Genomic DNA, 23,660 nt, shown 5'->3' on the forward strand with positions numbered 1-23,660 from the left:
CACGCCCGGCTAATTTTTTTGTATTTTTAGTAGAGATGGGGTTTCACCGTGTTAGCCAGGCTGGTCTCGATCTCCTGACCTTGTGATCCGCCTGCCTCGGCCTCCCAAAGGGCTGGGATTACACGTGTGAGCCACCGCGCCCGGCCCAAAATCAGAAACTTTGTGTGCCGACACGATGCTCAAAGGAAATGCTCTTTGGAGCATTCTGGATTTTGGATTTTTGAATTAGGGATGTTCAGCCAGTAGAAAGCAGACATTCCCACATCTGGAACACCTCTGGTCCCAAGCACTTGGAGTAAGGGATACTCAACCTGTAATTAGGAATGGAAGATAATTTTTGAAGGTGTGCATTTCAAAGTATGGCAAGTTTCCAGCAGGGTGAATGTTTTCCTTACATTCGAATTTATGGGATGTATTCTGTGAAGCCTTGCTTCCTGCAAGGATTGAGCCCTGTGGAAGCAGCAGCAGATCCCCAAGCCTGACTCTAGTGTGCTGCTTCCCCCGTTGACAGTGTGTCTGTCTTTGAAAAGTTGTTTGAGTTCTTTAGCTTAGTCCCTTTTGCATGCTTTTCTCTGACACTGGCTAGACTGCACACTAAGAGGATTATAAATACAGTTTCCCCCAAAAACATTTTATTATGAAAAGGTTCAGAATTACTGAAAAGTTGAAAGGATTATACAGTTAACAGTCACATACTCTATCACTTAGATTCTATAGTTAACATTTTGCTGTATTCTCCCACATATCCATCCATCAGCTCATCTTTTTTAAATTTATTTGTTTGTTTACTTATTTTTATTGTACTTTAAGTTCTGGGATACATGGGCAGAATGTGCAGGTTTGCTACACAGGTGTACACGTGCAGTGGTGGTGTGCTGCACACATCAACCTGTCATCTACGTTAGGTATTTCTCCTAATGCTATTCCTCACCTAGTCCCTCACCCCCTGACAGGCCCCGGTGTGTGATGTTCCCCTCCCTGTGTCCATGTGTTCTTATTGTTCATCTCCCACTTATGAGTGAGAACATGCGGTGTTTGGCTTTCTGTTCCTGTGTTAGTTTGCTGAGAATGATTTCTAGCTTCTTCCATGTCCCTGCAAAGGACATGAACTCATCCTTTTTTTTATGGCTGCATAGTATTCCATGGTGTATCTGTGCCACGTTTTCTTTATCCAGTCTATCATTGATGGGCATTTGGATTGGATCCAAGTCTTTGCTATTGTGAACAGTGCTGCAATAAACATATGTGTGCATGTGTCTTTATAACAGAAGGGTTTATAATCCTTTGGGTATATACCAAGTGATGGGATTGCTGGGTCAAATGGTATTTTTACTTCTAGAATCTTGATGAATTGCCACACTGTCTTCCACAATGGTTGAACTAATTTACATTCCCACCAACAGTGTAAAAGTGTTCCTGTTTCTCCACATCCTCTCCAGCGCCTGTTGTTTCCTGACGTTTTAATGATCGCCATTCTTTTTGTTGTTGTTGTTAGTTGTACTTTAAGTTCTAGGGTACATGTGCACAACGTGCAGGTTTGTTACATAGGTATACATGTGCCTTGTTGGTTTGCTGCACCCATTAACTCGTCATTTACATTAGGTATTTCTCCTAATGCTATCCCTCCCCCTACCCCCGACCCCACAACAGGCCCCCAAGTGTGATGTTTCTCATTGTTCAGTTCCCACCTATCAGTGAGAACATGCAGTGTTTGGTTTTCTGTCCTTGTGATAGTTTGCTCAGAATGATGGTTTCCAGCTTCATCCCTGTTCCTGCAAAGGACATGAACTCATCCTTTATTATGGCTGCATAGTATTCCATGGTGTATATGTGCCACATTTTCTTTCTTTTTTTTTTTTTTTTTTTTTTGAGACGGAGTCTGGCTCTGTTGCCCAGGCTGGAGTGCAGTGGCTGGATCTCGGCTCACTGCAAGTTCCGCCTCCCAGGTTTACGCCATTCTCCTGCCTCAGCCTCCGGAGTAGCTGGGACTAAAGGCGCCCGCCACCTCGCCTGGCTAGTTTTTTGTATTTTTTAGTAGAGACGGGGTTTCACCATGTTAGCCAGGATGGTCTCGATCTCCTGACCTAGTGATCCACCCGTCTCAGCCTCCGAAAGTGCTGGGATTAACAGGCTTGAGCCACTGCGCCTGGCCGCCACATTTTCTTAATCCAGTCTATCATTCACGGATGTTTGGGTTGGTTCCAAGTTTTTGCTATTTTGAATAGTGCCACAGTAAACATATGTGTGCATGTGTCTTTATACTAGCATGAATTATAATCGTTTGGGTATATACCCAGTAATGGGATGGCTGGGCCAAATGGTATTTCTAGTTCTAGATCCTTGAGGAATCACCACACTGTCTTCCACAATGGTTGAACTAGTTTACAGTCCCACCAACAGTGTAAAAGTGTTCTTGTTTCTCCACATCGTCTCCAGAACCTGTTGTTTCCTGACTTTTTAATGATTGTCATTCTAACTGGTGTGAGATGGTATCTCATTGTGGTTTTGATTTGCATGTCTCTGATGGCCAGTGATGATGAGATTTTTTCATGTGTCTGTTGGCTGCATAAATGTCTTCTTTTGAGAAGTGTCTGTTCATATCCTTTGCCCACTTTTTGATGGGGTTGTCTTTTTCTTGTAAATTTGTTTAAGTTCTTTGTAGATTCTGGATATTAGCCCTTTGTCAGATGGGTAGATTCAAAAATTTTCTCCCGTTTTGTAGGTTACCTGTTATTCTGATGGTAGTTTTGTTTGCTGTGCAGAAGCTCTTTAGTTTAATTAGATCCCATTTGTGAATTTTGGCTTTTGTTGCCATTGCTTTTGGTGTTTTATTCATGAAGTCCTTGCCCATGTCTGTGTCCTGAATGGTATTGCCTAGGTTTTCTTCTAGGGTTTTTATGATTTTAGGTCTAACATTTAAGTCTTTAAACATCTTGAATTAATTTTTGTATAAGTTGTAAGGAAGGGATCCAGTTTCAGCTTTCTACATACGGCTAGCTAGTTTTCCCAGCACCATTTATTAAATAAGGAATCCTTTCCCCATTTCTTGTTTTTGTTAGGTTTGTCAAAGATCAGATGGTTGTAGATGTGTGATGTTATTTCTGAGGCCTCTGTTCTGTTCCATTGACTGTATCTCTGTTTTGGTACCAGTACCATGCTGTTTCAGTTACTGTAGCCTTGTAGTATAGTTTGAAGTCAGGTAGCATGATGCCTCCAACTTTGTTCTTTTGCCTTAGGATTGTCTTGCCAATGCGGGCTCTTTTTTGGTTCCATATGAAGTAGTTTTTTCCAATTCTGTGAAGAAAGTCATTGGTAGCTTCTTGGGGATGACATTGAATCTATAAATTACCTTGGGCAGTATGGCCATTTTCACAATATTGTTTCTTCCAATTCATGAGCATGGAATGTTCTTCCATTTGTTTGTGTCCTCTTTTATTTTGTGGAGCAGTGGTTTGTAGTTCTCCTTGAAGAGGTCCTTCACATCCCTTGTAAGTTGGATTTCTAGGTATTTTATTCTCTTTGAAGCAATTGCGAATGGGAGTTCACTCATGGTTTGGCTGTCTTGTTTGTCTGTTATTGGTGTATAGGAATGCTTGTGATTTTTGCACATTGATTTTGTATCCTGAGACTTTGCTGAAGTTGCTTATCAACTTAAGGAGATTTTGGGCTGAGGCGATGGGGTTTTCTAAATATACAATCATGTCATCTGCAAACAGGGACAATTTGACTTCCTCTTTTCCTAATTGAATACCCTTTATTTCTTTCTCCTGCCTGATTGCCCTGGCCAGAACTTCCAACACTATGTTGAATAGGAGTGGTGAGAGAGGGCATCCCTGTCTTGTGCCAGTTTTCAAAGGGAATGCTTCCAGTTTTTGCCCATTCAGTATGATATTGGCTGTGGGTTTGTCATAAATAACTCTTATTATTTTGAGATATGTTCCATCAGTACCTAGTTTATTGAGAATTTTTAGCATGAAGGGCTGTTGAATTTTTTGTCGAAGGCCTTTTCTGCATCTATTGAGATAATTATGTGATTTTTGTCGTTGGTTCTGTTTATGTGATGGATTACGTTTATTGATTTGTGTATGTTGAACCGGCCTTGCATCCCAGGGATGAAGCCCACTTGATCATGGTGGATAAGCTTTTTGATGTGTTGCTAGATTCGGTTTGCCAGTATTTTATTGAAGATTTTCCCATCGATGTTCATCAGGGATATTGGATTAAAATTCTGTTTTTTTGTTGTATCTCTGCCAGGCTTTGGTAGCAGGATGATGCTGGCCTCATAAAATGAGTTAGGGAGGACTGCCTTTTTTTCTATTGAGTGGAGTAGTTTCAGAAGGAATGGTACCAGCTCCTCTTTGTACCTCTGGTAGAATTCGGCTGTGAATCCATCTGATCCTGGACTTTTTTTGGTTGGCAGGCTATTACTGCCTCAATTTTAGAGCCTGTTATTGGTCTATTCAGAGATTCAACTTCTTCCTGGTTTAGTCTACAGAGGGTGTAGGTGTCCAGGAATTTATCCATTTCTTCTAGATTTTCAAGTTTATTCGCATAGAGGTGTTTATAGTATTCTCTGATGGTAGTTTGTGTTTCTGTGGGATCGGTGGTGATATCCCCTTTATCATTTTTTATTGCATCCATTTGATTCTTCTCTCTTTTCTTCCCTATTAGTCTTGCTAGCAGTCTATCAATTTTGTTGATCTTTTCAAAAAACCGGAATTCATTCATTTTTTTGAAGGGTTTTTTTGTGTCTTTGTCTCCTTCTGCTCTGCTCTGATCTTAGTTATTTCTTGCCTTCTGCTAGTTTTTGAATGTGTTTGCTCTTGTTTCTCTAATTCTTTTAATTGTGATGTTAGGGTGTTGATTTTAGATCTTTCCTGCTTTCTCTTGTGGGCATTTAGTGCTATAAATTTCCCTCTACACACTGCTTTAAATGTGTCCCAGAGATTCTGGTATGTTGTGTCCTTGTTCTCATTGGTTTCAAAGAATATCTTTATTTCTGCCTTCATTCTGTTACTTATCCAGTAGTCATTCAGGAGCAAGTTGTTCAGTTTCCATGTAGTTGTGCGGTTTTGAGTGAGTCTTAATCTCGACTTCTAATTTGATTGCACTGTCATCTGAGAGACAGTTTGTTGTGATTTCTATTCTTTTACATTTGCTGAGGAGTGTTTTACTTCCAACTATGTGGTCAATTTTGGAATAAGTGCGATGTGGTGCTGAGAAGAATGTATGTTCTGTTGATTTGGGCTGGAGAGTTGTGTAGATGTCTATTAGGTCCACTTGGTGCAGAGCGGAGTTCAACTCCTGGATATCCTTGTTAACCTTCTGTCTTGTTGATCTGTCTAATGTTGACAGTGGGGTGTTAAAGTCTCCCATTATTATTGTGTGGGAGTCTAAGTCTCTTTGTAGGTCTCTAAGGACTTGCTTTATGAATCTGGGTGCTCCTGTATTAGGTGCATATATATTTAAGATAGTTAGCTCTTCTTGTTGAATTAATCCGTTTATCATTATGTAATGGCTTTCTTTGTCTCTTTTGATCTTTGTTGGTTTAAAGTCTGTTTTATCAGAGACTAGGATTGCAACCCCTGCTTTTTTTGTTTTCCATTTGCTTGGTAGATCTTCCTCCATCCCTTTATTTTGAGCTTCTGTATGTCTCTGCATGTGAGATGGGTCTCCTGAATACAGCACACTGATGGTTCTTGACTCTTTGTCCAATTTGCCAGTCTGTGTCTTTTAATTAGGGCATTTTGCCCATTTACATTTAAGGTTAATATTGTTATGTGTTAATTTGATCCTGTCATTATGATGTTAGCTGGTTATTTTGCTCATTAGTTGGTATAGTTTCTTCCTAGCATCGATGGTCTTTACAATTTGGCATGTTTTTGCAGTGGCTGCTACCAGTAGTTCCTTTCCATGTTTAATGCTTCCTTCAGGAGCTGTTGGAAGGCAGACCTGATGGTGACAAAATCTCTCAGCGTTTGCTTTTCTGTAAAGGATTTTATTTCTCCTTCACTTATGAAGCTTAGTTTGGCTGGATATGAAATTCTGGGTTGAAAATTCTTTTCTTTAAGAATGTTGAATATTGGCCCCCACTGTCTTCTGGCTTGTGGAGATCTGCTGTTAGTCTGATGGGCTTCCCTTTGTGGGTAACCCGACCTTTCTCTCTGGCTGCCCTTAACATTTTTTCCTTCATTCCAACCTTGGTGAATCTGACAATTATGTTTCTTGGGGTTGCTGTTCTCGATGAATATCTTTGTGGTGTTCTCTGTATTTCCTGAATTTGAATGTTGGCCTGCCTTGCTAGGTAGGGGAAGTTCTCCTGGATAATATCGTGAAGAGTGTTTTCCAACTTGGTTCCAATTCTCCCTGTCACTTTCAGGTTCACCAGTCAATGTAGATTTGGTCTTTTCACATAGTCCCATATTTCCTGGAGACTTTGTTTGTTTCTTTTTACTTTTTTCTCTAAACTTCTCATCTCACTTTATTTCATTAATTTGATCTTCACTGATACCCTCTCTTCCACTTGATCGAATCGGCTATTGAAGCTTGTGCATGTGTCACGTAGTTCATGTGCCATGGTTTTCAGCTCCATGAGGTCATTTAAGGTCTTCTGTACGTTGTTTATTCTAGTTAGCCATTCGTCTGATCTTTTTTCAAGGTTTTTAGCTTCCTTGTGATGGGTTTGAACATCCTCCTTTAGCTTGGAGAAGTTATTACCAAACTTCTGAAGCCTAATTCTGTCAGCTCATCAAAGTCATTCTCTGTCCAGCTTTGTTCCGTTGCTGGTGAGGAGCTGCGATCCTTTGGGGGAGAAGAGGTGCTCTGGTTTTTAGAATTTTCAGCTTTTCTGCTCTGGTTTCTCCCCATCTTTGTGGTTTTATCTACCTTTCGTCTTTGATGCTGGTGACTTACAGATGGAGTTTTTGTGTGGATGTCCTTTTTGTTGTTGTTGATGCTATTCCTTTCTGTTTGTTAGTTTTCCTTCTAAGAGTCAGGTCCCTCAGCTGCAGGTCTGTTGGAGTTTGCTGGAAGTCCACTCCAGACCCTGTTTGCCTGGGTATCACCAGCGGAGGCTGCAGAACAGCAAGTATTGCAGAACAGCAAATATTGCTGCCTGATCCTTCCTCTGGAAGCTTCATCCCAGGGGGACACCAGCCTGTATGAGGTGTCATTTGGCCCCTACTGGGAGGTGTCTCCCAGTCAGGCTACACGGGGGTCAGGGACCCACTTGAGGAGGCAGTCTGTCCATTCTCAGAGCTCAAACACGGTGCTGGGAGAACCACTGCTCTTTTCGGAGCTGTCAGACAGGGACATTTAAGTCAGAAGAAATGTCTGCTGCCTTTTGTTCAGCTATGCCCTGCCCCCAGAGGTGGGCTCTATAGAGGCTATAGGCCTTGCAGTGGGCTCCACCCAGTTCAAGCTTCCCTGGCTGCTTTGTTTACCTTCCCAAGCCTCAGCAATGGCGGACGCCCCTCCCCGTGTCAGGCGGCTGCATTGCAGGTCAATCTCAGACTGCTGCGCTAGCAGTGAGCAAAGCTCTGTGGGCGTGGGACCCGTGAAGCCATGCGTGGGATATAATCTCCTGGTGTGCCATTTGCTAAGAGCGTTGGAAAAGCTCAGTAGTTGGGCGAGACTGTCCCGATTTTCCAGGTGCAGTCTGTCACAGCTTCCCTTGGCTAGGAAGGGTAAATCCCCTGACCCCTTGTACTTCCCGGGTGAGGCAATGCCCCGCCCTGCTTTGACTCATCCTCCGTGGGCTGCACCCACTGTCCAACCAGTCCCAATGAGATGAACCAGGTACCTCAGTTGGAAACGCAGAAATCCCCATCTTCTGTGTCAGTCATGCTGGGAGCTGCAGACCGGAGCTGTTCCTGTTTGGCCATCTTGGAGCAGAATCTCTCATGATCGCCATTCTAACGTGTGAGATGGTATCTCATTGTGGTTTTTATTTTATTTTTTATTTTTTTTTTGAGACAGAGACTTGCTCTGTTGCCCAGGCTGGAGTGGTGTAGTGGCGCGATGTTGGCTCACTGCAATCTCCGCCTCCCAGGTTCAAGCGATTCTCCTGCCTCCGAGACTCCCAAGTAGCTGAGACTACAGGTGCATGCCACCACGCCCAACTAGTTGTTTGTATTTTTTTTTCTTTAATAGTAAAGGGGTTTCACCTGTTAGCCAGGATGGTCTCGATCTCCTGATCTCACGATCTGCCCACTTTGCCCTCCCAGAGTGCTGGCATTACAGGTGTGAGCCACCATGCCTGGCTGATTTGCATTTCTCTAGTAACTAGTAACGATGAGCTTTTTTTTCACATGTTTGTTGGCTGCATAAATGTCTTCTTTTCAGAAGTGTCTGTTCATATCCTTTGCCCACTTTTTGATGGGGTTGTTTGTTTTTTTCTTATAAATTTGTTCAAGTTCTTCGTAGATTCTGGATATCAGCCCTCTGTCAGAAGGATAGATTGCAAAAATTTTCCCCCATTCTGTAGGTTGCCTGTTCACTCTGATGATAGTTTCTCTTGCTGTGCAGAAGCTCTTTAGTTTAATTAGATCCCATTTATGAATTTTGGCTTTTGTTGCCATTGCTTTTGGTGTTTTAGTGATGAAGTCTTTGTCCATGCCTATGTCCTGAATGGTATTGCCTAGGTTTTCTTATAGGGTTTTTATGGTTTTATGTCTTACATTTAAGTCTTTAATCCATCTTGAGTTAATTTTTGTATAAGTTTTAAGGAAGGGATTCAGTTTCAGTTTTCTGCATATGGCTAGCCAGTTTTCCCAACACCATTTTAAAAATATGGAATCCTTTCCCCATTTCTTGTTTTTGTCAGGTTTGTCAAAGATCAGATGGTTGTAGATGTGTGGTATTATTTCTGAGGCCTCTGTTCTGTTCCATTTGTCTGTCTTTCTGTTTTTGTAGCAGTACCATGCTCTTTTGGTTACTATAACCTTGTAGTATAGTTGGAAGTCAGGTTGTGTGATGCCTCCAGCTTTGTTCGTTTTGCATAGGATTGTCTTGCAATTATCTCTATGGGCTCTTTTTTGGTTCCATATGAACTTTGAAGTAGTTTTTTTTCTAATTCTATAAAGAAAGTCAATGGTAGCTTGATGGGAAGAGCATTGAATCTGTAAGTTACTTTGGGCAGTATGGCCATTTTCACAATATTGATTCCTCCTATCCGTGACCATGGAATGTTCTTCCATTTCTTTGTGCCTTCTCTTATCCTTTGAGCAGTGGTTTGTAGTTCTCCTTGAAGAGGTCCTTCACATCCCTTGTAAGTTGTATTCCTAGGTATTTCATTCTCTTTGTAGCAATTGTGAATGGGAGTTCACTCATGATTTGACCCTGTTTGTCTATTATTGGTGTATAGGAATGCTTCTGATTTTCGCACATTGACTTTGTATCCTGAGACTTTGCTTATCAGATTAAGGAGATTTTGGACTGAGATGATGGGGTTTTCTAAATATACAATCGTGTCATTTGCAGACAGAGGCAATTTGACTTCCTGTCTTCCTATATGAATCCCCTTTATTTCTTTGTCTTGTGTGATTGCCCTGGCCAAAACTTCCAATACTATATTGAATAGGAGTGGTGAGAGAGGGCATCCAACCCCTTGCGCTTCCCAGGTAAGGCGACGCCCCACCCTGCTTCGGCTCACCCTCCGTGGGCTGTACCCACTCTCTAACCAGTCCCAATGAGATGAGTCAGGTACCTCAGTTGGAAATGCAGAAATAACCCGCTTCCAGTGTTGATCTCACTAGGAGCTACAGACGGGAGCTGTTCCTTTTCGGCTACCTTGGCAGCCCCCAGTTCATCTTTTTAATGCATTTCAAAGTAAATTAAAAATATTAGTATATTTTACCCTATAAACTTCTTAAGCATATCTGTACTAATCTTTGTATTATTCCTCTGTCATCTAAGCTTGGCTTTTGAAATAGTTAATTCTTAGCATTTCAGAAGCCAGATAATTTTGCTGGTCTTTTGTTTGTTTTTTCCTTAAAACAAAGTCTTTAATATACCGCTGAACTGGAAATGAGGAACTACTACTCAAAGTACACAAACATTAAAATTTTTAATTGTATTAAATCTTTCTGAATTTTCTTCTGACTGTAATTCAGTGTTTTGCTTTCTACTTAACATTAAAATAATTTTGGATATGTATATTCTTTTAGATACCTTTGTCTGGATATGGAGGAACAAGCAATCTTATTTTGGAAGGCGTTAAAAAATTATCTGACAGTTACATGGTAACAGTGAATGGCTTAGTACCTGGCAAAGAAAGTAAAATTGTTTTTTCTGTCCGCAACACTGGCTCCCGAGCAGCTTTTGTTAAAGCAGTAGGTTTTAAGGATTCTCAGAAAAAAATTTTGCTGGATCCTAAAGTATTGAGGATTTTTCCAGATAAATTTGTACTCAAGGAAAGAACACAAGAAGTAAGTATAAAAGTTTCTGTGCTAACAACATCAACTCATTTTAAAATTAAGTTAATAATTATGTATTTTAAAGCCAAAAGCTAAAATAATATTTGAAAATAATGTAGGAGTGGACATACTTATGTGATGTTGGAAATGCCATGCACATGCACTTGTGTCTATGTCAGATATTTAGACTCATAAGATTGTTGAATCAGAATGAAATTACTTAAAAATATTTAATATTTACTCCTGATTTTTTTTTCTTGGCATCAGGATGTTACTTTAATATATAATCCATCAGACAGAGGAATCAATAATAAAACTGCAACAGAACTATCAACTGTATACTTATTTGGTGGAGATGAAATTTCAAGACAGCAGTATCGCAGGTAGATGACTTATCTTACACAATGCTGGGAACCATTCAGTAGAAATGATGAAGGCTTCTGTGGCTTGGGATGTGGAATTTGTAGAACATTTCACTATTAGTGAATTGGTAGATGAAAAATCATGGTAGAATTTATGTGGGTGATAAGCTACCACAATGTGAGGAAAAAATACCTGTAGGAAACTCATCTCCTATATTTCCTCAGAATGTGCCTTCTTTTCTAGATGAATGTATTGTGCCACTCTTCCCTTACTCATTAGCTGCATCATACTTCATAATAGGACTATTTTTATAATGTACTCTTGATGACGTGTCAAGTGACCGTGTCAGTTTTATAAAAGATTAGAAACTACTGAATGATTATATTGTATAAACAGATGACTAGTTAGTAATATTTCTGGGAATGCTGTGAATTATTTGAAAGGATCAAGTCGAATTTTCAAAATGTATAAGATGTTTAGCTTGCAGCTATTTAAAAAGTACAAACTACTGTAAAATCTGATCTATCTAATGTAAATATAGGGCAGGCTACGTGGCTCATGCCCAGCACTTTGGGAGGCTGAAGTGGGAAGATTGCTTGAGGCCAGGAATTCAAGACCAGCCTGGGCAACATAATGAGACCCTGTCTCTAGAAAAGAAATAGAAAATTCAGTTGGGTGTGGTGGTGTGCCCCTGTAGTCCTCACTGCTTCGGAGGCTGAGGTGGGAAAATCACAGTCCCAGGAGTTCAAGGCTGCAGTGAGCTATGATTGCACTCCAGCCTTGGCGACAGAGCCAGACCTCTCAAATAAATACATAAATACATAAATAAATAAATAAATAGATAATTTAAACATAGTTTGATATGCTGAACTGTTGGAAAATTTAGGATGTTGATTTAGGTTTAAGTGTGATTCAAAGATATGAATTCTCTCATTGTAAAGTGTAGTTTCCTAGACTAAAGGACCTAAACACAGGATGAGTGCAGCTCATGGTGTGTCACCTGCTAATAAAAAATCGTTAGAAAGGGGGTGTGGAGGAATACGCCTGTCTCCTTCCAACCCTTTGTGCTTGGCTGTGTTTTATTCTGATACAGAATTTGGGAAATTGTTTTGTTTTTAATTTGTTGAGGGTCATTGGAATGTTTTACAAGAGGGAATTTAATGGCGGCTTGCTACATGATGTTAGAACAGACCAAATAAAAAGCTTGCCTTTGGACCTGGTTTTGTTTCTTTTTTAAGTATTTTGGAAATAGAAACTGACATTTGGAGAAATCATATTATGAGGTATTCTGATGTTTTTCTTTTTCTCAGTTGGGATATAGAAGTCAGCGTATTGTTTTCAAACTCCTCTTTGACATAAAATTATAGTAGTGAGATTTTCTTTGTGGACATCTGAGTATTATAGAGAAATTTACATTTCAGTTTTCTCACTTCAGATTCTCTGGAAGGAGCCAGATAAACATGGTTATATGGTAATTGAGATATTCCCCTTCAAATCTTCCCATTTTTTAGCATGTTCTTTTGTGTTCTGAGACAAATTTCTAGCTATTACCACATTATCACAAATAATGAAAATGTAGGACCTGAAAAGAATCTAGTTTTACTCTTCTTTTAGGGAATTCTTGTTTGATGTTAATATTTAACTGAAACTGATAATTTTACTACCATGTGTAAATTTCGAGGGAACTTCCAAAACAGATTTTTCTTTTAGGTGTAAGGTCTGTGTACTGATATTTCAGTATTAGTGGGATTTGCCAAATGCATTAGTGAAAATCTAATTAAAGTTATTTTATATATAATGGCACTTTTAAATAATAATAAAAAAAAATCTCTCATGCCAGGGCCCTGTTACATAAACCAGAGATGATAAAAGAGATACTTCCAGAACACAGTGTGTTTCAAAACATTAATTTTGTTGAAGCGTTTCAAGATGAGCTATTAGTAACTGAAGGTAAGAATTTCGGCGTGTCTTGATGTATTAAATCTTTTGGGTCGTTTATAGTATTATCTAGGTCCAGTAATGTGATATAAGAAGGAAGTGTTAGTTTAGATACAGTGTCAGGCAGAGTTTGAGCCACAGCCCTGCTGTATGAGTTTGAACAAATTACATTATTGAATATCAGTTTCCTTATCTTGTAAATGGGAGGAGGAGCGACATCTAGCTTTTCATCCATACGGAGTTGTTAACAAGGATTCAGTGAAAGAGCTTTGCTGCTGTATAAATGTTACATGTTACTAATACTTTCTGCACTTATTCTCTAGGCAACCTTGTAAACAGGAAGAAGAAAATGGTCATTATTAAATCAAATTAATTGCTACTTAGATTTGATTGTAAACTCGCACTCATTTTGAGGTTACTGTTCTATTGTGCCTATTGTAAGATTTATGGAAGATGCAGTGGTGGCAAAAAATCTTCAAAATAGGTAGTGATAAGGTGACACTAACCTAGATGGTTAGCCCTGTTTATACTAAACATTTCAAATATTTAACAGTATTTATTATTCCTACAAAATATAAATATATTGAGACATACAGACTGTGTAAAAATGTATATACGGATTTTCACCATAGTGTTGTTTATAATAGCAAGAAGCTAGAAGTAACCTTAATACCCAAGAATAGGGAGTCATTTAATTATGCAGTAGAATTTTTTTTTTTTTTTTTTTTTTTTTTTTTTTGAGATGGCGTCTTGCTCTGTCCCCCAGGCTGGAGTGCAGTGGCACGATCTCTGCTCACTGCAAGCTCTGCCTCCCGGTTTCACGCCATTCTCCTGCCTCAGCCTCCCGAGTAGGTGGGACTACAGGCCACCACCACACCCAGCTAATTATTTTGTATTTTTTGGTAGAGACGGGGTTTCACCATGTTAGCCAGGATGGTCTCGATCTCCTGACTTCTTGATCCCCTCGCCTCTGCCTCCCAAAGTGCTGGGATTACAGGCGTGAGCCACCGCGCCCGGCCACAGTAGAGTATTTTGAAGCCATTAGAACAATAATGTGAATCTGTTCTGAATGACATGGAAAGCTCTTCATTTATCACAAAACCTTTTTGAAGTTTGCATAGTAAGATATCATTTTGCTAAAAATTATTACATGTATTTACATAAGTAAAATTACAGGCATATACACACCAAAAGAATAAGTGGCTAGTTTTGGTGGTAAATTTCTGGTGGTAGTTTTTCCCTGTTTTTATTTTCTACTTTTTTAGTGATGGATTATATTTTGCTTCTGAAATATGAAGTGATGAAAGGACATTTATGCCTTGGTAGGGGTGATGTTGAATAGTCTGTGAACTTTTCAATAAGTGGGTGTCTAGATCATCTGCTCAAAGGGAAAGCAAGGATGAGTTAGTTAAAAATGACAGAAAGACTTGAAATGGACTTGTTAGGAGTGTGCTAGGGGACCAGAGCAAAGGAAAAAAGCCTTGGATTTGAAGTGGAAACTGAAGACCCATCCGTCCCACTGCAGCCCCACCTCTTCCTCAAAGGAAGGATCCAAATACGAGATAAGCTGAACTGTGCTATGGAGATGGAACACTAACACTTAGTAACACGGTGCAACTGTGGTGAAGACTGTAGGGAGCCAGAGTTTGCAGTGGTTCAGAAGGTGGCATAGCCCCACCATCCAACGACAGTCCTCTCGTTGAATGGTGGATGCATCCTGAGAAGACAGAGTGCCAGTAGGTCTATGGACACTGGATGCAGAGGTACTGGATGCAGTCCTTGTCCATGAGGGGCTTACAGACTCAGGGGAAGACAGATGACTCAGGTGTGATGTGAAAAGTGCTGTGATAGAGAGAGCTGTGTTTATAAATCTGGGAGGGCACCTTACTTAGAATGAGATGATTCTTGAGGTATACTTGAAGAAAAAGGAGGAGGTGGTAAGGTGAAGATGAGACCTGAATAAGGGCGAATGCTCCAGGTAGAGCTGCATGTCCAAAAATTAAGTACACATAATGTATTAAGAGTTGTGTTGACACAGCCAACCAAGAGCTCAAGTAGCTGTCAAGATCACCCATCTAAGATGGGGTTGAGCTGGGACTCAGGCCAGGTCTTTGGGACACCAGAATTTCACCTCAAGGAATACTGTATTCCTTGTGATTATATATTTATTGTCCAGATGAACGGAGAAAACAGTTTCACTTTATTTGTTGGTTTGTACCATAGATCACCTGTGAGTACACTGCAGCTGAAGCTTTTATGTGATGAATTTCAGTAACATTTCCTTGAGCATGTTACTGTTCCAAAGATTTGTAACAATCTTGCTTTTACAAAATGTGTAATTTATGGCACATATTTTTGTAGTTGATTTAAACTTTTTCAGTCAAGAGTCTTGGTTAAGTTATAAATCTAAATTTATAGTTACTGTGTTCTTTTAAAATTTCCACGTCAAAATATATGATACTCAAAGACCATCTAATTTAACATTTCTTGTATATACAAATTTGGGTGGCCTAATCTAGAGATGTTAATCTTGAATACTGTTTCACTAATCTAATTATATTAGTAGTGCTGGTTTCTAGATTTACTTTAAATGGAATGTCTGTGAGACTGCTACTTAAAAATCATGGACTCTTAACTTCTGTGCTTCAGATTCTTCCTCTTTGCAGTAGGGGTAACAGTACCTATCTCAAAGAATTGTTTTGAAAATTAACTAAATTAATATATATAAAGAGATTAGAACAATGTCTACATTAAGCTTCATATAAATGTTTGTTGCCGAATATATCTGCAAAAGCATTCTTATTTTAATGCTCACAACCCCTGATACAGATCGTTACTCTGTATTGTAGTTGAGGAAACTAAGTTCAGAGAGGTTAAGTAACTTGCCAAAAGTCACAAAGTAAATGAGTGGCAAAGGTAGTTCAAATTCAGGTTCCAAGTCTGAGCTGTCAGCCACTGGTGCTGAATTCACTGTAATTTTGTGCCAGGAGGTATACTACTCATCCTAATGTCACCTCTCCCAACCCAGGAAACTAATATTCTATAGCTGTAAATATACAAATGTATCTGTTACTTTGTGGTGTGCTTGTGTGAACATTAATGTATTTCAAACATTATTTTCTATTTCAGTATATGATATTCCCCAACGGCCTAATGATGTTCAGCTCTTTTATGGAAGCATGTGTAAAATTATACTTTCAGTAATTGGAGAATTCAGAGATTGCATTTCTAGCAGAGAATTCCTTCAGCCTTCTTCCAAAGCTAGCTTGGAATCTACAAGGTAAAAGAAATGACCTGATTTCAGGATGATTCGATTCATAGCAAAGCTGATCTTTTTTCCTGTACTTTACTATTATTATTATTTTGTCTCAAAATTTTTATTTCACCTTTATTTTAAAATTTAAGTTGAAATAATTTCAAACTTTCAGGAAAGTTTAGAAAAAGTGCAGAGAATTCCCATATACGCTGCACTCAGACTCACGTTGTTTTACCACCTTTACCTTATCATCCTCTATTTATATGGAACATTTTTCTGAACCATCTAAGAGTTTCAGGCATGATAACCAATTAGCCCTAAATGTCCTAAAAACACTCTCCTATGGCCGGGCGCGGTGGCTCACGCCTGTAATCCCAGCACTTTGGGAGGCCAAGGCAGGCGGATCACAAGGTCAGATCGAGATCATCCTGGCTAACGCGGTGAAACCCCGTCTCTACTAAAAAAAAATACAAAAAGCTAGCCGGGCGAGGTGGAGGGCGCCTGTAGTCCCAGCTACAGGGGAGGCTGAGGCAGGAGAATGGTGTGAATCCAGGAGGCGGAGCTTGCAGTGAACCGAGATGAGGCCATTGCATTCCAGCCTGGGCGACAGAGCAAGACTCCGTCTCAAAAACAAAACGAAGAAAACAATCTCCTACATAGCCCTGGAAAACTCATCCAAATTAGGACGTTTAATAGCAATACACTACAATCATTTAGTCCACAGGTTCCATCCACACGTTGTTTGTTCCAATAATGTCCTTTATATTATAGTTAAATGACAACAACAACAACAAAAAATAACCTTTATCTTTGCCGCTTCCTCTCTGGTCCAGAATGTAATCTAACATCACATGCTGCATTTAGTTATGCTGTCTGCTTACTCTCTTTCAGAATAGAGTTCCTTAGCCTTTCCTTATCTTTCCTGACTGAGATAATACAGAAGGTTCGATTATTGTATCAGATCCACGAAATCAAAGACTTCATCCAGAATTAAGCTTACTAGTAACTTTAGGTGAAGCCTGGAGAAGTCTGGGACTGGTGGTGGCGCTTCCTAGGTCCTTTCGGCCGCATTAATACTTGAGCTCTTGTTTAGTTTTGACACCAGGTCTCTAAATTGTGCGTGTGCTACATGGCTTACCCGAAAGGAGGAGCTGTATTGAGCATGAAAGTTCTATTTTGCACTTTGATAATTACATGACTTATGTGGTAATTTTTCAAATAACTGTATCCCATAAAATCAGAAGCTTCAGGTTTCTTTACCAGAAATAATTCTAGACAGAGCAGATACATCTTGCAAAAAGCATTCCATAGATAAGGACATCAGTGTGTTTGCTAGGAGATCTGTCACTAGCAAGATCACTAGCAGATTTCACCAAATCACCTTTCTTTTTTATTGAGCATTCCTTGGTAAAAATGAGAAAATAGATTGCAGGCCAATTGCTAACCCTTTCTTACCAATGACCTTGATGTTTTTTTGGAGTCCAGGCCAGTTACTTTGTAAAACATCCCACAATTTCAGTTTGCAGATTCAATTTTCACACTTTTGGCAGGAATGATGCTGTTTGTTTTCTCGGTGCATCTTCTCAGGCAGTGTACAATGCTAATTTGTGCTATCACTTAGTTAAAAATGGTGCCTGCCAGATTTCTCCACTGTAAAGCTGATGAATATCTTAGAGGGAGTTCCTTAAAGATCATGATTATCTGTTCCTTATCAAACTGTGAGCATCCATTGATGCTTGTTGCCTGAATTATTTTCATCATGGTTACCAAAGGGTGATTTCTAATTCCATCTTTCTACATGTATTAATTGGCTTTTTCCTATGAGGAAGAGATTTGCTTTTGGCCTTTTTGTGTAATGAGTCACTGATACTGGAGTGGGCTCGTGGGTGCAGTGTGGGTCCTTCACTGTCGTTATTTGGTCCTGCATTGCATTCTGGCTTCCGGTCCTTTTGATGGGTCCCCGTCCTTCTTTGAGCACTTTCTTACTCATTGGCACAGCAGGGTGTTTAGGCTCATCCTGTACTTTCCCTGCGCTCCCCACCCCGCCCCCTGGAATAACCATTTCTCTCAGAAGCTGAGAGTAGAGAATGAATGGTGTTAGAAACCAGGGTGCAGGCACTAGGTGTACTCATGCTGTTGAGATACCCTTGCTTCTAGGCTCTCCCTGTGGACAAATCCAGGAAATGTGGACTAATACACAAATCCACACACTTCTGTATTTACTTGTGTTTATAAATATGTTAAATGAGCTTCCTCTGAAGCCTCCAATTCTAGTCTAACACCACAGTGCCTTTCCACATTTATACCCTTTTCTCCAGTACTGGGAACCCTGGCCCCATTATCCTCAACATATTTACGTTTTTACTTAATCCTCCAATTTTTAACTAATCTTTCCATTGCACGGCTGTCTCCCTGAGCTCAGTGCCGCTGACCCAGACTGGCTGGCTGTTCCCTGCAAGTCCCAGTGCAACCACCCACCCCTGTCACCCCTATACTTCATGTATTTTTTTAAAGACAGGGTTTTGCTGTGTAGCCCAGGTTGGCCTCCTGGCCTCAAGTAATTCTTCTGCCTTGGCCTTCCTGGTAGCTGGGACTACAGACACCTGCCACCACTCCCAGCTAATTTTTCTTTTATCTTTTTGTAGAGGTGGTGTCTTGCTATGTTGCCTAGGCTGTTCTCAAACTCCTAGCCTCAAGCGATCCTCCCGCCTCGGCCTTCCAAAGTGCTGGGATTATAGGCATGAGCCACCACACCCAGCCTATACACACTGTAAACTATACACAATATGAATAATTTTTATTCGCTAAAAAATACCTGATATATAATGCACTTTTAACTTTTAATGTTTTTAGATTTATGAAGAATTAGTATAAAAGTATGTGATACAATCTGGTCTTTTATCATTTTTAACTTGTGTCTCTGTCTCTTGTCTAACTTTTTCATTTTTAAATAATTTTTTAGCGACTTGGAAGCTTCTGGGAGACATGGTGGCAACATCTCTTTGGATGTTTTACCAGTCAAAGGTCCTCAAGGTTCTCCTCTTCTCTCACAGGCGGCTCGCCCGCCTCCGGATCAGCTGGCCTCCGAAGAGCCGTGGACTGTCCTGCCCGAGCACTTGATTCTAGTAGCTCCTTCTCCTTGTGAGTATGTCAGCTGTGACACCTCAGAGGTTTGTTCTGGCGTCTGGGCCTGTACTTCCTTTGTACCCATGGCCCATCCAAGACACACATGGGCTCTTGCACATTGAGCTGTGCCTTGCCCAGGTCCTGCTTCCACTGTTGGAGACCCCACTCAGACTTGCCTAGAGCAGAGTCCTTGTCCCAGGGCCACACTCCTCAACGAGTCTCCCAGTTCCCCAGTGGCAGAGCCACACCCCTGCCCACAGAGATACAGCATTGGTGCAGAGTAGAGTGAATCTGCTACGCAGGTGTGTGCTCAGGTTAAGACCAAGCAGTGACAATTTCCAGGTTTCCTTTTTCCTTTTGTTTACCACCAAGGATTGGAAATTTCTGTAATTGCGCAGTTGAGAAAGCAGTAGCATACTCATGTATCTATTTAGGGGTCTGGTTTATTAGTTGTTAAGATTTGTCTTTTTCACTGTTGTTAAATGTAAGTAACATTTTATTTATCTGACAAAATAGGTGACATGGCAAAAACTGGACGTTTTCAGATTGTGAATAACTCTGTGAGGTTATTGAGATTTGAGCTGTGCTGGCCAGCGCATTGCCTCACAGTCACACCGCAGCATGGATGTGTCGCCCCAGAGTAAGTCTGACTTCTGTGTTCTCTGCGTGTTACTTAGATGCTGGCTTGGTGACTTTGTAAAGGTCAAATAATATGTCATTGTAGTTTATCCAGTTAAATTTGGCACCGTGCTGACTCTGCACAAAGCGCGTGCGTGGTTCTGCAGGTCAGCTGTGGGCTCCAGTGGCAGGCGGACTAGTGGAGCAGAGATCTGCACACGGCTGGTTATGTTGTCACCCAGGAGGGTAAAGGGACACACACATTTGAGGTGGAACAGAGTCCCTGGTGTGAAGACTTCAGAGCGTTTCCTTCTTAGGACTCTGCCCACAAAATGACAAAGCAAGGAATGCAGCTGGACATGGGATGAGGGGTCGCGATGTGTCCCGAGCCCAAACACTTCTGCCGCTTCTTATCTTGGTTGGGGTTTTGTGTTCTGTTTTTGTGAATGTTTTTCGGACAAAGCTTCCTCGCTTTTAGTATGTATGAGCCATAAGCTTGCTGACAGTTTTCTGTGTAGAATATTCTAGGACAGAAGGACATCTCTTGGGGCCGGCCATTTACACACGGCCACAGCCTGTCCACAGCCTGGTTGTTGATAGGTGGGAAAGCCACAGCTCTGCGGCGTTTCGGGACCTCACCTGGCCAGCGCGTGGCGCCCATGCCTGTGTGTTCCCTTCTATCTGGGGTTAGCAGCTTTGCAGAGAGACCACATGAAGTTTATTTAGTTTTTGCAAAATGATATGCTGAAATTTTAGGAGAGTTTACTTGACTGAGACTTTGAGCTGAGGCATGGTTAGGGATACTCCAGAGAGACGTTGTGGGAACCAGAGCAGTCAGTTCGGCATGCAGCAAGTGTTTCTCATGTGCCACACACCCTTTCAGCTAACGGCAGAGCAGGTTCCTCACAGGCCGCTTTTTCTGTAGCCTCATGTGTTCGTCAGGGGAAGACAATCTTGCCCTGTCATTTTTGACATGTTGACGGAAATAGCTTTTCAGTCTGGTGATTTCTTTAAAAATCACAGGTCTGATCCCATTGTCCACTTTTAAACTCTTCTCTGGCATCCCCTGGCTCTTGAAGAGACTATTGAGCCCAGAAAATATGAGCAGCCGGCTCATATAGAAACACATTTTTTTCTTCATTTCTTCTCTGTCTCCCCCACCCTTTTTTCCAGTTTCCTCTGCAGCTGCTTCATTCTCCCCGTGCTGCACCTACATTCTTCTTTACTGTCACATGGCTCAGAGCGCTTCATTCTCTCCGTGGCACCTACATTCTTCTTCACTGTCACGTGGCTCAGAGCGCTTCATTCTCCCCGTGCTGCACCTACGTTCGTCTTCACTGTCACGTGGCTCAGAGCGCTTCATTCTCCCCGTGCTGCACCTACGTTCTTCTTCACTGTCACGTGGCTCAGAGCGCTTCATTCTCCCCGTGCTGCACCTACGTTCTTCTTCACTGTCACGTGGCTCAGAGCGCTTCATTCTCCCCGTGCTGCACCTACTGTCACGTGGCTCAGAGCGCTTCATTCTCCCCGTGCTGCACCTACATTCTTCTTTACTGTCACGTGGCTCAGAGCGCTTCATTCTCCCCGTGCTGCACCTACGTTCTTCTTTATTGTCACGTGGCTCAGAGCGCTTCATTCTCTCCGTGGCACCTACATTCTTCTTCACTGTCACATGGCTCAGAGCTTTTGTAGTCTTGGTCTTTTGCGCTAGAAATTTTTACCGTGAGTTGCTTTTAAAATGATATTCCTCAGTCATGGTTTGTTTTCACATGAGTTTTGCCCTTGTGTCATGGGTTCGCACTGGCAAGTTCCTTGTTAGCCGTCGAGTCGGGTGGAGGTGGGCCGAGCGCGTGGGAGCCGCGTGGAGTGAGCTCTGTTCTCTGCTCTGCCTGAGCAGTGAGGAAATGGCCATTGGCTGGTAGACAGTATTTATAACTCCTGTGATTACTGCTGTTAAAATGCAGGCTCTTTCTAATTTTCTTACTAATTTTTTTTTAAAGGAGTAAACTACAAATTCTTGTGAGTCCTAATTCCTCCTTATCCACAAAACAGTCAATGTTCCCGTGGAGTGGTTTGATCTATATACACTGTGATGCTGGACAGAAGGTACTTTTAAAAGTGGTTTGGTTTTTCTTTGAGTGACAGTTGTGTTAGTTTGTAGCTTCAGTTTCATAATCCTTATTAGCACTTAATTTCAGAAATCAAATAGAAGTATACTTGGCGCTTCATATTTGTGGGTTCCACATCCAAGGACTGAAATTATTAAACCACAGACTGAAATTATTTGGGGGAAAAATAATACAAATAAATACAGTATAACAAATGTTTGCATAGCATTTGCACTGTATTAGGTATTATAAGAACCCTAGAGGTGAACTAAAGTGTATGGGAGGATGTATGTAGGTTATGTGCAAATACTGTGTCACTTTATATACAGGACTTGAGCATTGAGGATTTTAGCGTCCTCAGGGGATCCTGGAACTGATCTGCCGTGGATACCGAGGCATGATTATTTGTATTCTGAGGCCAACTAGTAAGAGCATTGGTATAGAATTTTTCCATAGTGATCAGAACAGTTATCTTGGGGAATGGGTGTAGAGAGTGGAGCCTAGAACTGATTACTAATTTTTGAAATTTGCTTTAAAAACAAAGGTAGTGGGAGAGAGGAGACAGAGTCACAGATTTACCTTGAGATCTAAATAAATAAACTTTAATTCCTAAATTTATTGATGTTTCATTTGTTTGGCATTTCTTTTCTCTACCATGATTTAAAAATGGAATTGTTTCGTTTAAAATGATAGGTATGTTTTTTGTAGCTTATCCCTGTCTTTGGCTCATTTCAGAAAATTGTGAAAGTTCAGATTCGAGAAGATTTAACTCAGGTGGAACTTTTAACTCGTTTGACCTCCAAACCATTTGGAATTCTTTCCCCAGTATCTGAGCCTGCAGTCAGTCATTTGGTGAAACCAATGACAAAACCGCCTTCCACAAAAGTTGAAATAAGAAAGAAGAGTATTACTTTTTCTACAACAGAACCTGGTGAAACTTCAGGTATTGTATCACAAAATTATGTAATTCAAATGTCTGCTGATATATGGAGTCTATGCTTAATTCTTAGCCATAATAAGTTGGTGATAAATACAGATTTCCTCCTCCTTCAGGGGGAAAGTGGTCACTAGCAATCATTTCCATGATGGGCTGGATTTGGGATCTAAACAATCTTGATATGTGAAATCTTGGCATTTACTAACTGTGTGTATTCCAGGAATCCTAGCTTTTATTTGATGGTCAGAATCTTTCCTGTGCAACTCTCACAAGATCCTTGACCACAGTTGTTAATAAGTTAGCAGATGAAGAAGGCAGGCCAGTGGTGGAGCCCGGCTTCATCACTGACTCACGTGACCTTGAGGCTCCAGACAGGTCCAGTAGACTTGCTCAGTTTCCCCGTTTGTAAAATGGCCTTTGGAATTAACTCCTTCCAGAGAAGGCTTCGAGGATAAATTCAGTAATTCCTGTATGGGCAGACCCTGACTTACGGTGGCTCGATTTACCATTTTTTGACCTAGTGGTGGTGTGAAAGCCATGTGCATTCAATGAAAATCGCACTTTGATTTTTGACCTTGCCCTGGGTAGCGACACATGGTGCTGCACCCTCTTGTGATTCTGAGCGGCGGTAACCCTGAGCCACAGCTTCTAGTCAGCCGCGATCACAAGGGTGAACAGCGGATACTGTATTCTGCAGTGCACTGTCTTCAGTAAATGACATGAGATATTCCACCCCGTGTTATAAAATGAACTTTGTGTTAGAGGATTTGCCCATCTGTGGGCTCAGGTAAGTGTTCTCAGCACGTTTCAGGCAGGCTCGGCTAAGCTATGATGTTGCGTAGGTTAGGGGGATTAAATGCATTTTCCACTTAGGTTCATTGCAACTTAGGATGGGTTTA

General features: G+C 41.0%; 1 protein-coding gene across 11 annotated transcripts in view; it reads left to right on the forward strand.

Annotated features, from left to right (window-relative positions):
* Positions 1-23,660, forward strand: part of LOC105478933 (centrosomal protein 192) — a 144,056-nt gene that overhangs the window by 96,738 nt on the left and 23,658 nt on the right. For 10 of the 11 annotated variants that reach the window (XR_011617172.1, XM_011736671.3, XM_024791953.2 and 7 more), the window contains 8 exons: positions 10,167-10,427; positions 10,683-10,798; positions 12,619-12,728; positions 15,846-15,996; positions 18,935-19,113; positions 19,615-19,738; positions 21,717-21,822; positions 22,560-22,767. Coding sequence is in view for 9 of the 11 variants with exons in the window: in XM_011736671.3 (XP_011734973.2) it covers positions 10,167-10,427; positions 10,683-10,798; positions 12,619-12,728; positions 15,846-15,996; positions 18,935-19,113; positions 19,615-19,738; positions 21,717-21,822; positions 22,560-22,767 (1,255 nt within the window). In the remaining 2 variants the exon portion in view is untranslated. The remainder of the gene's footprint in view (positions 1-10,166; positions 10,428-10,682; positions 10,799-12,618; positions 12,729-15,845; positions 15,997-18,934; positions 19,114-19,614; positions 19,739-21,716; positions 21,823-22,559; positions 22,768-23,660) is intronic. The other variant, XR_011617173.1, reaches the window with a different exon arrangement.

This window comes from Macaca nemestrina, chromosome 19 (genome assembly GCF_043159975.1).
Source record: "Macaca nemestrina isolate mMacNem1 chromosome 19, mMacNem.hap1, whole genome shotgun sequence".
Lineage (NCBI taxonomy): Eukaryota > Metazoa > Chordata > Mammalia > Primates > Cercopithecidae > Macaca > Macaca nemestrina.